Below are 14,393 nucleotides of genomic sequence, written 5' to 3'. Positions count from 1 at the left end.
AACCAAATTAATCACTATTATTGCATCTCTTATTTTTCTTCTATATTTTATTTGTGGTTCTTTTATTTACTCTAAATCTGTGATTCTTTTTCTTCTTCAACTAAATCAAACTGGTCCAATTCTCTAATCTTCTTATTTAAAGCATTTTTTCTTCCTAATAGTTTGAAGGTTGGTTTGTAATGTACTTTCTTCTTCTTCTTCAACCGTGGAAGCAGAGATTAAGTGGCAAACTGGAATTTTTTTTTGCAGAACCGCTGAACCGCACTGGCCGGTTCGCCGGTTTGTTCCGGTTCGACGCCGGTCCGAACGTTTTTTTACCGGTTCGTTTACTTTCCGTTTTTCAGGCTAAACCGAACCGTATGTAAGCCCGGTTCACGGTCCGACCGGTCCGACCGGCCGGTCCGGTCCGGTTCTGACAACCTTGTGTGTGACCATTGTTGCATGCTTCGTCAAACTATAGCTCATTTATGCGACGGTGTATATTTCAGGTGATGTAATAATTATATTATTTCTTTTTCTTCAACTACTATTTTCATTAATCGAAAATGAAAATCAAAGTATTTAATTCTAATCCTACCCTAATAATTCTATTAAAATGTGAAAAAAATACTTACTGGGATTCGAACTCATGACCTTTTAGTTATATTTCTTTATATACTTACCACTAAGTCATATCAATTATGTTGAAATAATTTTGTAACCAACAAGTAATCAACATCATGTAAATGGACACTTTTTAAACTTAATACGTTTTATTTCTATTAAAGATACATTTTTAATTTTCAAACAGGGCCTCCAAATAATCGGGACCGACCCTAATCACATACTATATGAAACAATTACGACAAGCAATCGACATCCTTTACGAACTTATATATATCATATTTCGTAAGCTTTTGAAAAGGAAAAAAAATCAATTTTATAATTTACTTTAAGTAGCATTTTGCTTTTATTACCTTAAATTATTTATTTTTATAGTTTACTTTAAGTAGCATTTTGCTCTTATTACCTTAATTTATTTATGTTTTAAAATAAAAAAGTAAATATCAATTAAAAATATCATAGTTATTATTAGTTTATACTTTTTTTACCAATGTGATTTCATAGTTAGTTTACTCAACTATTAATTTTATTAAACAGAGTTTGATTTTTGACTGAAACAATTTTTAACCAATTTATAAAAAGTTTATTCAACTATTAATTTTATTAAACCCTGTTTTATTTTCGACTGAAACAATTTTTAATCAAATTATACTTATTTGCGATCGAACTCTGAATTACCAGAGTTTCATTCGTCTGAGAACTAGAGGTTAATACAAAAAAATACAAAAAAAAAACTAAAAATTAAATCTGTTTTTTTTTTTTTTTTGCTATCCTTTCATTCGATATCACGAAACTAATCAATTATTAGCTATTTATTTTTATCAAAAACAAAGTCTTGGTGTATAATACAACTCGGATTAAACATTGAGGTTAAGTCACTATATTATTGTTAGCACCCAACTTCGAGGTTAAGTTTGTAAAGCAGCACACGAATAAGGTTGCTCAACAAGGGCTGCCTTTTCCATGTTGGTTGTACTTTCGAGTCGATTTCTCCTTGTACTTATAACTTTTTTTTTGCTATTATGATATTGGTACGAAAGTTTCACCGTCGTTAGTGATAACAAATCTCCATCGAGGAACTTATGAGGCACACAAGGTGAGTTCTCCTCTCCCGACTAAATTTTCTCCGTACGCATAAGCCAGGAATCGAACCCCTAATCACATACTTAAAGAACCAAAACTCTTACCACTTGGACCAATTCATTGTTGGTTGTAGTTATAACTTTTTTATTAACGAAATGAATTAAGTTTGTTTGTAAAAAAAAAAAATCGGATTAAACATTTCTGAAAATATAATTAAATATATATATATATATATATATATATATATAATTTCTGAGTATGTTATTTAAAAAAATAAAAAAATAAAAAAAATAAAATTAAAAAATAATAATTAGCATTTCATCGTACATGGTATGTAGGGTTTATAAACGTACCTTCACCGGGATCCCAAAAGAAAAAAAATAAAACAACCTGGTGAATCACAATTCACAAATCACCGATCTAGAATCTTCTTCTTCTTCTTCTTCATCTTCTCCACAACAACACAGTTATGGGTTCTTCACGAGACAGCGACCAATCACCACCTCACCATCATCAACCTCTCTTGAGCAGTCTCGTCGTTCGTCCTTCCCTCGCCGAGAATTCACCCAGCGGCGGTGCTGCTCATTCCAACGATTACGAGCCTGGTGAACTTCGTCGTGATCCTCCTCCTCATCCTTACTCTCGCTCTGATCGTTATTCTGATGATGCTGGTTTGTAATTTGTTCTTTTACCTCTCTATTTTTTCCGTTATTTTTCTCATTTTTCTTCTTGTTATCGAATTAGGTTTTTCAATTTTCAATTCTCAATTTCGATATTTTGAATGCGATACTAGATTTGTTTGTTAGGTTAGTTTTCTGCAATTTAGTTGGTTTTAATTTGAATTGAATGGAATAGCATATTGATTTTGATATTAGAATGAAATGAAATGAATCAGATTATACAAATTGGGAATTATTGTTTTGCTATGTTGTTTAAGGAGATTGGGTATGAAGTTTTAGATTATTTTTTTTTCTCGTGGGATCTAGAACATGAAATGATGAAAATAATGGTCTGTTATTTTATTTTTGTTGCGTGTATTTAGCATTGGATTTGATTGAAGTATCAAGTTGATTGCAGCTAACACTAATAGTTGTTCGGGACTCGGGTACATGCATGCATTGTTGGGTGATTAAAACATAAGCTGGAGCAAATTTAAATAAATTTTTTTGCGTGTAAATTAGCATTGGATTTGATTGAAATATCAAGCTAACACTAATAGTTGTTTGGGCACACCATTGTAGATAAATTATGGGCAGTCTTACTTTGCACTAATAGTTTTTTGCGTGTAAATTAGAATTGGATTTGATTGAAATATCATGCTAACACTAATAGTTGTTTGGGAAATTTTCAAGCGTGTAAATTTAAATAGATTTGATTGAAATATCAAGCTAACACATGCAAGAGCAATTTATATGATTTTTCTCTCCGTTGTTGTGAAAATTGAAATATGGTCTATGACATGATTTTTAATGTTCAAATAGGTGAAAGCATGATTTTGAATTAGAACTGGGTATTTGAATTTGTTGCATTCGGTTTATTTGGGGATTAGGTGAAAATTCCACTTTATTTTTTAGATTCTGCTAACAAGTGCCCTAATGGGCATTGTTTAAGGAAACCATAAAAACAAATTTTGTCTTGAAAATATAAGTCAAACACTTGTTAAAGTAATAAATACACAATTCACTATGCAAAAGTTACCTCTTTTTATTGCTTATTCAATGCCCTAAGGGGGCACTTGACACAGCAGTTTCCTATTTTTTATGGTTCCGTGTGACTTTGGGACTATTTTTTTAGTTCCCAATCTCTTGCAAGTGCAAAGTAAGACTGCCCATAATTGACCTACAATGGGTCTGGGTCATCATTGGATCCCTCTATGACGGGAGCTTTATGGCATCATGGTGCCTTTTTCTTAAAACTTCTTTGACTGATATAATATGTATGGATGCCAGTTTTGTTAGGCCTGCTGTCTAGTCATTACTTGCATACCACACATATGGATACCCTAACGATTATGGAGTGTCAACAGTGAGTAAATTTTACATTTATGTGTTACAGCTTTGATGTTGCCTCAAGTTCTTGGGCTTTGAGGAAGGCATGTTGCTTTGAACTCAGCTTTGGATCATGATATTGGAATGTTTTTTCGTTTTAAAGGGTTAATAAGTGTGTTGGATGATGGAAATTGTCCATTCTGCTCGAACTTGTGGGTGGGTTTTGCAGCACAATATCTGCTGCATGGGTTCTCATTTTGCAGGGTCATGCGTATGTTTGGTTTTTGGGTGTTTATGAAGTTAAAGACAGAGTCGAGTTTAATGGAATCTGGGATACAATTTGATGTAATTGACATACATGGTACTGCATGGGCAATGCGGTAGAACGTGGTTACAGGATTTGTAGAGGGCAGACAATGACAGTTACAAATCGTTTTTGGCGAATAACCGTAAGTTAGAAATAATTTTTGGTTGGTATAGCTAGGTTCTGCTGCAAGAAGTGTATGGGTGTGTGAGTTGGTAGTTTGCTACCTGCAGAAGCTGACCCGACATCGTGGAAAGATACTGTTTACTGATGAAAAAAGTTTGTGGTGTCATTGGTTATGTGGTTTTTTTTGTTATTCAACTCCTGGTTATTTCAATTCCTTCTACATGTATGTGGTTTACCTGTGGAACATTCCTTGTAATAATGATTGTTTTGGCTGGTGGTTGTCATTTTATTTTCTGTGGGTTTTTCTTCTTTGGTTGGTTAATTATAGGGATGATCAGATGGTTGTTTATTTACAACATGCAAGACTCCTTTCAGAGTAGAATGCAAGTTTAGGAACTTATGTTATCATGTTGCTGTGTAGCTTCTGCTGAATTCTTAATGTTTTTCATATTGATGCATTAACCGGGAGCCTTGATAATTTGATGCGGTACAGAAAAGGGATCGTATCTTCTAAAAACAAACTGATGCACTTCTCCATTTCTGAATTCTTTCTCCTGTTGTTTTGAAGTTATTTGGGGACATAGTTTATTGCAGAAGAAGGTAGAGTTGGTTGCTGGGATAATTTGGTGGCTTCATTGGGTTTTTTCTGCCTGGGCCATTCTTGTGTTTGGCTTGCTGCTAATTCATGAATTATGTTTCCTGTCTCTACCCTCGTTATCACAGCAGACTATGGTCCCAAAAGGAGTCCAACACTTTGTTGACGAGGGCAGATTATTAAATTTTGGGATTTTTTTTACACTTTGGGGATGGTTGTTGCTGGTTATTACCTTTTGGCGTACGTTCCGATTGTGGGATCTGGAGTTAGATTGGGTGAAATGACATTGGTCTATTGTTTATCACGTTCAAATTAGCTTTTTGTAGAAGTTAGCTCTTACTCTTGACTCCGATACTTGAATATGGATTTGATATTTCAGATGCTTAGGTTTAGTGGTTTGTCTATTTAACTATATCAGAGTATATGGTATATCATTCAGACATAGAAAGAATTGCGGTCAAGGCTATACAGGTGGTAATTTTTATTTTAGCCGAAAACCTTGCTCGTAGAGCCTGTTTTTATTATGGTAATATCCCCTCTGCGGTGGTAACCTTCCTTTAAAATTTCAAAGTGATTATATGTAAGTAGCATTATCACAATGTTTTGGGCCTACCATTGTTTGCAATGCTAAATTTTCCCTCCCAATGTCTTTGTTTTCCCAGGATATAGATTTCGTGCAGGTTCCTCATCTCCTGTTCACCGTAGAGACGCTGATCACCGCTTCAATTCTGATTATAATCACTTCCCGCGAAACCGTGGATATGGTGGCGGAAGAGATCCTGGCAGATACCGAGACCCTCCACACCCGTATCATCGAGGCAGACCAGGTGGCAGGCCATTTGGTAGGGGTTTTGATGGACCTGGCTATGGGCATAGACATGGAAGAGGGGAAGCCCATGGTAGAAACAATCCCAATGTGCGCCCTAGGGAGGGAGATTGGATGTGTCCTGATTCACTGTAAGTGCTAGTCTTTCTGATTCTAACGAGACTTCAATTTTCATTTGAATTACCTTGCTCGGTAGTTTTAATTTATAGGATTCTGGTTGTTAATCATCTTAAGTCTAAACAGTGGCATCATTCCGACGAGATCTTATCATTGTAGATTTACTTTCTTGCAGATGTGGTAATCTGAATTTTGCAAGGCGGGACTTTTGTAACAATTGTAAGAGGCCTCGTCCTGCTGTTGCTGGAAGTCCTCCTAGGAGGGGTTCTCCACCACTTCATCATGCTCCTCCTAGACGCTATCCGGGACCTCCAATTGACCGTTCCCCTGAAAGGCCTATGAATGGCTACAGATCTCCTCCTCCTCGTCTGTTGGCAAGGGATGGCCCTAGAGAATACGGAGCTGCTGCTGCTCCGCCACCCTTCCGACACGAAGGTAGGTTTCCAGAGCCCAATCTGCACAGAGAGCGCATGGATTACATGGATGATGCCTACAGGGGGAGAAATAAGTTTGATAGGCCACCTCCACTGGACTGGGATAACAGAGATCGTGGTAGAGATGGTTTCTCCAATGAAAGGAAAGGATTTGAGAGGAGGCCACTGTCACCTCCTGCACCTCCTTTGCCATCACTTCCTCCCCATCGCGGCGGCGATCGTTGGGCTCGGGATGTGAGAGAGAGAAGCCGTTCTCCCATAAGAGGTGGACCACCAGCGAAAGACTACCGCAGGGATAACGTCATGAACCGTGTTGGAAGAGATGATAGGCGCGGTGTCGGACGTGACAGAATTGGAGGAATGTATTAGCTGCAGGTGATTAAATGAATGTATTTTGTCAATTATTATGTAATGTTTAGCTTAATTAGATATTGAGCTTTGTCTAGAGTTTGAGAGGTTAGTTCATGAATCTCCATTAATGGAGCTAACCCTTCGGGAAACATTTTGATAGTGTTGGAATGCATGGTACATCGGTTTGATTCATTCCTTCTAATCTTTTCCTCAGATTTGTGTTGTTTGAAAAAAAGGAACTATTTTTACTCAAAAACATCCACTACCTTTGAAGCGATATTTGGATTGAAGGAAAACGAATAGATGGAGGGAATTATTAAGATAATATTATCTTTTATTATTTGGATGATGATTTAAAATATAACGTGACGAAATATATCTTCATTTTTTTTATCACAAATTGTTGGTTGGCTGCTAGTCTGCTACGATGGGGTTGAACTCCGATCTCTTTATTTTTTGTGAGTTTTCAATGTTTTGTTATTGTCTATCAACAACAAAAAAAAATTATGTTTGAAATAGGTGCGGATTGAAAAAGTTTTTATATATTTTTAAAGTGTTGCAATTTCTTACAAACAATGTGGTCACGAAATGCAAGAATATGTGCGGCTCGCTTTCATTTCATAAATAAATAAAAAAGTTCTAATCAAACGTTTTTTAACAATCTTTCCTGTGTTGCAAAGATTTTGATTTGTTGCCATACCAACATCGTTGAGTCTATCACCGATGAACCGGATTTTTGACAATTCCTCTTTATATTTTTTGCGCCACCAGATTCCCCTCTCCGTCCTTCTTCCATCTCTATCGTGAGATCCAAAGCTGAAGGAAATAAAAAATTTGTTCGAACCCCGGTCACTTCACTTTGTGTGCGTGAGTTTTCAATGACTTTGTCATTTCGTCTATCAACCAAAAAAGAAAGAAAGAGGGTGCGGGAGATGGTGTCTCGCTATGTCATTCTATCCATACCTTCCCCAATTCATTTTTTCTTTTTTGGTGTTTAAAGATGAAACAAAACGAAGACGAAAAAGGGGACGCGTGAAATTTTATGGTCTGTGACGTCATTCTTGCCTTTCGTTGATAGTACCTTTCGTAAGTTTAAGCATTTTCATAATTTTAATATGCTAAGATGATAGTGTAATTTTATTTAACTACACTGCTAGAGTACTAGATTTTGCTTATTGGGATTTACTTTAGGTCTAGCACACATGTGGCTTTATGCGACTCAATATTAACCAACAACCTAAATTTTCCATTAATCTCTAGTAGATTTTTTTCACCCCTATAGTATCAATTTGGATATATAACATTTTGAAATACTTATATCACAACCGCTTATTATATAAATACTTATGTATAAACTATTTCTATAACAACAAATAAATTAGCATTGCTTTCATATAAGCTATAAGCTCATAAGTTATCCTAGAGAGTTTATAGAAATATACTAAAAACAACTATGAACATGTCTCTTAAGTTGTTTTCATAAACTCTCCTAAACAATCTCACAAACCGCTTATACAAGTAGATAAGCTTAAATAAGTCAACCTAAACATACTCTTAATTTATCTCAGAATATCTCAAGCCGGTAGAATGAACTGAAATAGCACACAAGAAACCGGTTGCTTTTAGACCAAAATCCACTTAGTTGTATTTACATTCATTCTCTTTAAGTTTGATGGATTTGTTGTTGTGGGGATCAATAGCTACGGAGCAAGAGACACGTTGTGTGTGTTTAGTCCTCACCAACTTGCCAACAACATTCCCACGCGACTTAACTTCAAAGACAAGCGTCATCGATACTTTACCATTGTCCACCGAACTCGCTACACTTGCACCGGCACCGTACAATGGAACCTTGCTTCCTTGTATGTTGACAGACACGGTCCGGCGACTCTTTCGCTGTTGGTGATATTTCTCCAACTGCAGCGACATGAAACTTAACAGTAAGAATGGTGATCATTATTAACATCCGAAGCAAAAAGCTGCTTCTACAGATTTTCTATTTGTTACCAAACACTTATGCCAATCTCCTTCAGGGGTCAATTTTGAATTACCTTTTGACTTATACGAGTTTCTAAATTAAGAAAAGTTTACAAGTCTGTAAAAACAAGTCTCGGTAAACAACTTATTTAAAAACATATCATATAAGTGCTTATGTATAATAGAGTCAAACTGTTTTCATAAGCTATCCTAGGGAACTTATGGAAATAAGTTGAAAACAAGATATGTACATATATCATACGCTATTTCTATAAGCCCTCTCAATTCTCAAACAAGATATGTACAAATACTTATGCCAGAAAATAAGCAACAATAAGCCAATCCAAACAGACCCTTAATAGACTTATCGATGTATAGAGATAACTTCTCAAAAAAGTCAGTTTTAAATTATTTTAATCTTCTGTCTCAAAATAATATATTTCAATATTTCATTTTCATAAGTGCTTCTTGAGAACTTTACTAAACTCTCTAAATCAATGAGTACTAGTGGCCAGTGTTAGAATACTTACTTCACCAGTTGCAACTGTAATCTCAGAATACATAAGATTCACCGGCTTGGAGCTGACGAAGATGCCGAAAAAAGTTGCAGGGTTATGCACTGTCATTCTCATCGAACAATTCACTGTCAGCATCTTAGTTGGAACGCCAGTGATGTCTGACCCTACTCCGACGTAGAAGTTATGCACTGTCAAACTCTGTAAGAAGTGATTCATTAGGTTACTTAGTAAGTTTATAAATAACATATACCATGGAGATGAATAACAAACAAAGGCTATTGATACTTAAAAGTTCCATTCTTATACAGAAAATTTGAATATGCTTCTCTTCACATAGATAACTTAAACCAACCACCGTTGTTAAATAGAAGCTATAGAATTAGTGGCGCTATAGCGTAGCCGAATATGAGCAAATCACTATTGTTCCGCGATACGCTAAATGTTGTCAAACAGCGGCATTATAGCACTGTCGCATAGAGGAATTTGACACAAACCGACAACATTGTAACAAGGCATCTGCACTAGCCGGACAAATCAGCAGGGAAAAATTAAACATAAAAAAGTTGGGAAGGGTATTTGGCATTTGCCACCCAAACAATTCCTTCATGAAGCATGTTATGCAAATTTTGCTCAAACTCCATATATTACCATGTTACTAGTGTACTGCCAATATAAGTCTACACCAGGCAAAGTATACACCGCTAAGTGCATGCTAGGATTGATGATGAGTTTGTCAAAATCACAATGGCACCATGATCTTGTTGAAGTTCTAAAGTGTAACTTTTTTCTAAAATCAATGCGGAATAACATGATTCTGACAAACTCAGCGTCAATCCAAGCACGCACTAAAATAGAATGATGGCATAAAATCTTGTGCTTAGTAGGCAGCAGGTGAATCATGGTGTCATCCAGTATGACTTCAACTATCAAGTTCAGTCACACAAATCACTGAATCACGCCACATGATCCAATTCATATACACCGTTAGTGTAAAAAAAACTACACTATAAATCAATCATAACCATCATATCACTAACAACATTTGACTAGTTGTGAATTGCTGACATTGTATCAAAATTAAACTCATTACAGTTTCCTAAAAACCATAATAAAAAACAATAAAAGGTTAGCCTAGTGGTTGGACTGACGCATTCTTAAAGTTGAACCCGGGCCACTGCAAATCAGCCTTATCAGCATCCTTGCAGCTACCAACTGAGCTATAATTACGGGATCAAATTGTTAATATTATTATATACCTTAAAATATCTACCATTCATTTATTTAAAAAAAAAAAAAAAAATAGTGAAGCAAGTAGCTATTTTCCTAATTATAAAAAAATGCAAAGAATATTCTTATACCTTGACACTAAGCTGAGGTTTGTAATGCAAGCTAGCAACCCAAATGATGAAACAAAACAAACTAAAAACCAACACAAACCCAACAAGAGCAATGAAAAATTGAACCCTCCTTGAAAACCCTTCACCATTATGATAAAAATCACCATAACCACCATTTTCTTCTTCAATCACCTTAGATCCAATCCACACTTTATCATTCACTTTTCTATTCCCTTTCTTAGCCAAAAAAGAGTTAAAACCACCAGAAATTCTACTAGAAGATGAAGCTCTTGAATGATGACCATAAGATTGATGTGAAGGTGAACCCATTGGACTTGGTTGCATATTTGAAGATTTGTCACCATCATGAGAATCTCTTGAAGGACTTTGAACATAATAAGGGATTCTTTTTGGTGATCTTGGTGGTGATGGGTCGAAACTTGTGACATCAGAATCAGTTTTTGCGTGCATATTTGATAAAATTGATTAATTGAAAAGCACGTTAGTGAATCTTTGTAAAAATGGGAAATTTATTGATACCCAGATGAGAAAAATGTAAGCTTTTGGTTTTAATTTTTGTGGGTTGGGATCAAAATTTGATATTTGATGAAGTAAATGATGAATTTGCTGAAATGGTTTAAAACCCTTATGAGGGTTTTTGTTAGGGATTTGAAGGAATTGAGAAATTGTGAGAAAATGAAGAGAGGAAATGAGAAAGGGTAAAGTGAGTTTGAGTTACTGAAATTGTGGAGTTAGAAGTGTTAGATGACACCGTCCATTGTTAAAAAAGTTGTCGTTTCAATTTAAGGATAGTGATGATGTTTTCCAACATAAATTCAACCTTTAAGAAGATGGTTAAAAATTAGTCAAAAATAAAAACGGTCAAAAATCAAAATAAATGATTATTGTATGAAGAAAAAAAAAATCAATTGTAAGAAGAAAATTATCTTTTGTGCTTTACTAATTTTTTTTTGTTACGATGATATTGGTACGAAGTTTCCACCGTCGTAAGCGATCACTAATTTTCTTCGGGGAACCTGTGGGGCACACAAGGTGGGTTCTCCCCTCCCAACCGAATTTTCTCCATACGCATGAGCTAAAAATCGAACCTCTGACCACATGTTTAAGGGTAGGGGTGGGCATGGTTCGGTTTTGGAAGAAAACCGAACCAAATTGAACCAAACTGTTTTCAAAATTCATAGTAACTGAACTGAATTGTTTGTCTTTCGAACTGAACCAAACCAAACTGTTAAAGTGGTTCAGTTTTAGAGTTTTAAACCAAACCATAACTAATTAAACTAAACCAAACCGAACCAAACTGATAATCATGAACCGAACCAAACTATTTCAGTTCAGTTTTAAAACCGTTTGTTATGGTTCATTTTTTTTTGGTTTGGTTCAGTCTAGTTTGGCAATTCGGTTTGGTTTTTGGGTTTTTTTGCCCACCCCTACTTAAGGGGATCAGAACTCTTACCACTTGTACCAATTCATTGTTGGTTGCTTTACGAATTTTTTAATGCGTGTTAGTTTATATTTTTTACTTCCTCCGTCCCAAAATATCAGACTCCATTGACCACTGCACGTATGTCAATATATAATTTTGATTACAAATATTTTTGATTTTCTATTAATAAAAATTGGATTTTTGTAACCTGTGCAACATTGCATAAGATAAGGAGTGTAATTAATACACCATTTTGAATTTTTCTAAATTTTGTTAATTAGTCAATTAAAAACCGTTTCTCTTTTCTCTCTCTCAAACAACACAACATTACTACTATACGCTCCTCCTTCCCCAGTTTTCAACATTTTGATTTTCAACTTTTTACCAAATAAAACTTCATCTTCTCCAAATTTAAGCTTCAGGTGAAACACCTCTTCCTTTTCCATCTCTGCAAAACCATTATTTCTACCAAAATAACAAAAAAATCCACTTGACAATTTTACTTCTTGGATATAAAGATTTATCGTTTGATCCTATAAATATACACATAAAAAAAAATGAAAACAAATTTTTTAATATACAAATTGTAAATTATAATTTTTTTTTGCTTAAATGCAGTTTTACCTCCTATTTTGAATAAATCAGAATTTTACTCCATATTTCACTAAAACGGTAATTAATCTCTCTATGTAACTCCAAATTTAGTGGAGTTTGATTTTGTAGAAAGTTAACTCGATTACAGTAATTTTCGCATCCACACGAGGGTTCGCTGGATAGTGTCTATGATGGGAGTGCATTTGATTATGTTTTTTAAGACCATTTTTGTTGTATTTTGATTATCTCTATACCCATTTAGGGCTGACTATGTTGTTTGACTAAGTTTTATTTATTTTTACTAAATAAGAGTACATCGATGCAATACAAATTCAAAATCGCTAAAAACAATAAGGATGAATCTGCGACAAACTCACAGCATCTGTGTTAATAGCATAAAACGGCATATTGCATAAGCCTACATATTTGACTATATCGAAGTTTCCGGAATATTTGCCTCCGAATCTGTAGCATTGATGGCACAAAAGTCATTGATTGGATCTGCACTGAATCAACCTTAATTCAGACAGGAAAATCAAAACAAAGGATGATCAAATCACAAAAACAAACCAAAGAAATACTAAATATATGTGAAAATCACACTTATTTAATTAAAATAAAAAGAAAAATAATTTGAAAGGGTAATTTTAGGCCTAAATTGACCCTAAACAATTTGGAGTTTTGGTTATAGTCCTCCGATATTATGAATTATCTTTTATTTTCATTTTAATATACTTAGGTCGTTGCGTAGGATTTCCTCCACACGCCATTTGCTTAAAAAAATGAATGAACTAAAGTCTTACCGTAAAAACAAGGAGGCTAACACAATCCTGCAGTATCGAAAAGAAAAATCTCCATAGTATTTAATTTTTATGTGTAATTGAAGAATTGATAAATATTCATGTAAATATTATTATGCTTCCATATAAAATGTTAATATGTTCGGTATAATTCTACCCTTGGTATATGAGTGACATAGTTGCTTTAAAAATTAATATCATTTAAAGAAATTTTAATTTTAATACCATTTTATTTGCAGACACAAGATTATTGGTACAATTTCTTGAGGCAAAATTGTAAAGATCAGCAAGGGAAAATGGAGATATTATTAAATTAGATTTTTTTATTCGAGTGTGAATCTAGGATTTCATATTTAACAATCATGAATGCTGCCAAGTTTTTAAGTTTATCATTGGGCGATTTTTTTCCCCATCGTTTTAGCAATTCATAAGGAAAAAATTGTGTTGTAACAAGGTCAACCGATTTCATTGTGCCATTATTTTCCAGAGATTATCGTGTTCACAATCACACGAAAATCTACATGAAACTCTATCTTACAAAATCAAGATTTTTAAAAAACAAGCTTATAGTTTATTTTTCAAACGTTATTTCAAGTAGCTTATAACTTATCTAGCTAATAAGCCATCCCCTACTCATTCACTATAAGTTAGCTTATTTTTACCAAACAAAACCTCAGTTTAAAACAGTTCAACCCCAAACCCACAGCCATATATTCGGATGCCACCAAAACCCAAATGTGTTGGAGTGGAAAAATGAAACCCACACTCACACCCGCTGAGATCGGATTTTTTCACCCCAAACCCGAAACAAGCACAGTTATAATTGTTTATTGTTTAGTTACTGAATATTAGGCTAGTTTTGACTATGTAAAAGGTAAAATGTAGTCTAAGTTGATGATTTTCATAGGATGATGGACCAAATTATAATTTACAAGGACCCTAGAAAAAACAAAGTTCCAATCAGTCACTTAATTGTTTTGGAACATCCACTTACACTATTCTAAAGTAATAATGACAGAGCTATCATTGTTACCATTGTTATTATTATTATCATCATCACTCTCTGGTTTTCATTTTTAACCAAGTTTAGGGTTTTGATTTGTAGCATTGTTGTGACTATGAACAAGACCAACAAATTTGGCAACCACGGTGAGAAGTGGAGAAGCACAAAAGACTGGCAAGAAGAACATTATATACTTCTCATATGAAGTTGTTAAAGCACATTTGAAAAACACTTTATCATAAAAACAAAAATTAGTAATCGATTTCTGATGATAATTTTTTTTTATGATAAAG

The 14,393-nt window shown here is 34.5% G+C and overlaps 2 protein-coding genes across 2 annotated transcripts; one reads left to right on the top strand and one right to left on the bottom strand.

Annotated features, from left to right (window-relative positions):
- Positions 1-2,019: 2,019 nt before the first annotated feature.
- LOC123884296 lies at positions 2,020-6,619 on the top strand. The gene is made up of 3 exons (XM_045933370.1): positions 2,020-2,357; positions 5,362-5,656; positions 5,818-6,619. The coding sequence occupies exons 1-3, from the start codon at positions 2,156-2,158 to the stop codon at positions 6,443-6,445; spliced, it is 1,125 nt and encodes a 374-aa protein (XP_045789326.1). The 5' UTR covers positions 2,020-2,155; the 3' UTR covers positions 6,446-6,619.
- A 1,027-nt stretch (positions 6,620-7,646) lies between these two features.
- Positions 7,647-11,079, bottom strand: LOC123887051 (NDR1/HIN1-like protein 12). Its single transcript, XM_045936324.1, has 3 exons — positions 10,281-11,079; positions 8,935-9,120; positions 7,647-8,344 (listed from the first exon to the last, which is right to left on the bottom strand). Exons 1-3 carry the CDS (start codon positions 10,728-10,730, stop codon positions 8,066-8,068), a joined length of 915 nt encoding a protein of 304 aa, XP_045792280.1. The 5' UTR covers positions 10,731-11,079; the 3' UTR covers positions 7,647-8,065.
- Between the last annotated feature and the right edge of the window lie 3,314 nt (positions 11,080-14,393).

This window comes from Trifolium pratense, linkage group LG5 (assembly GCF_020283565.1).
Source record: "Trifolium pratense cultivar HEN17-A07 linkage group LG5, ARS_RC_1.1, whole genome shotgun sequence".
NCBI classification, from domain to species: Eukaryota; Viridiplantae; Streptophyta; class Magnoliopsida; order Fabales; family Fabaceae; genus Trifolium; species Trifolium pratense.
Note: the sequence above shows the minus strand (reverse complement) of the source record. Positions and strands in the feature narration are given on the sequence as shown.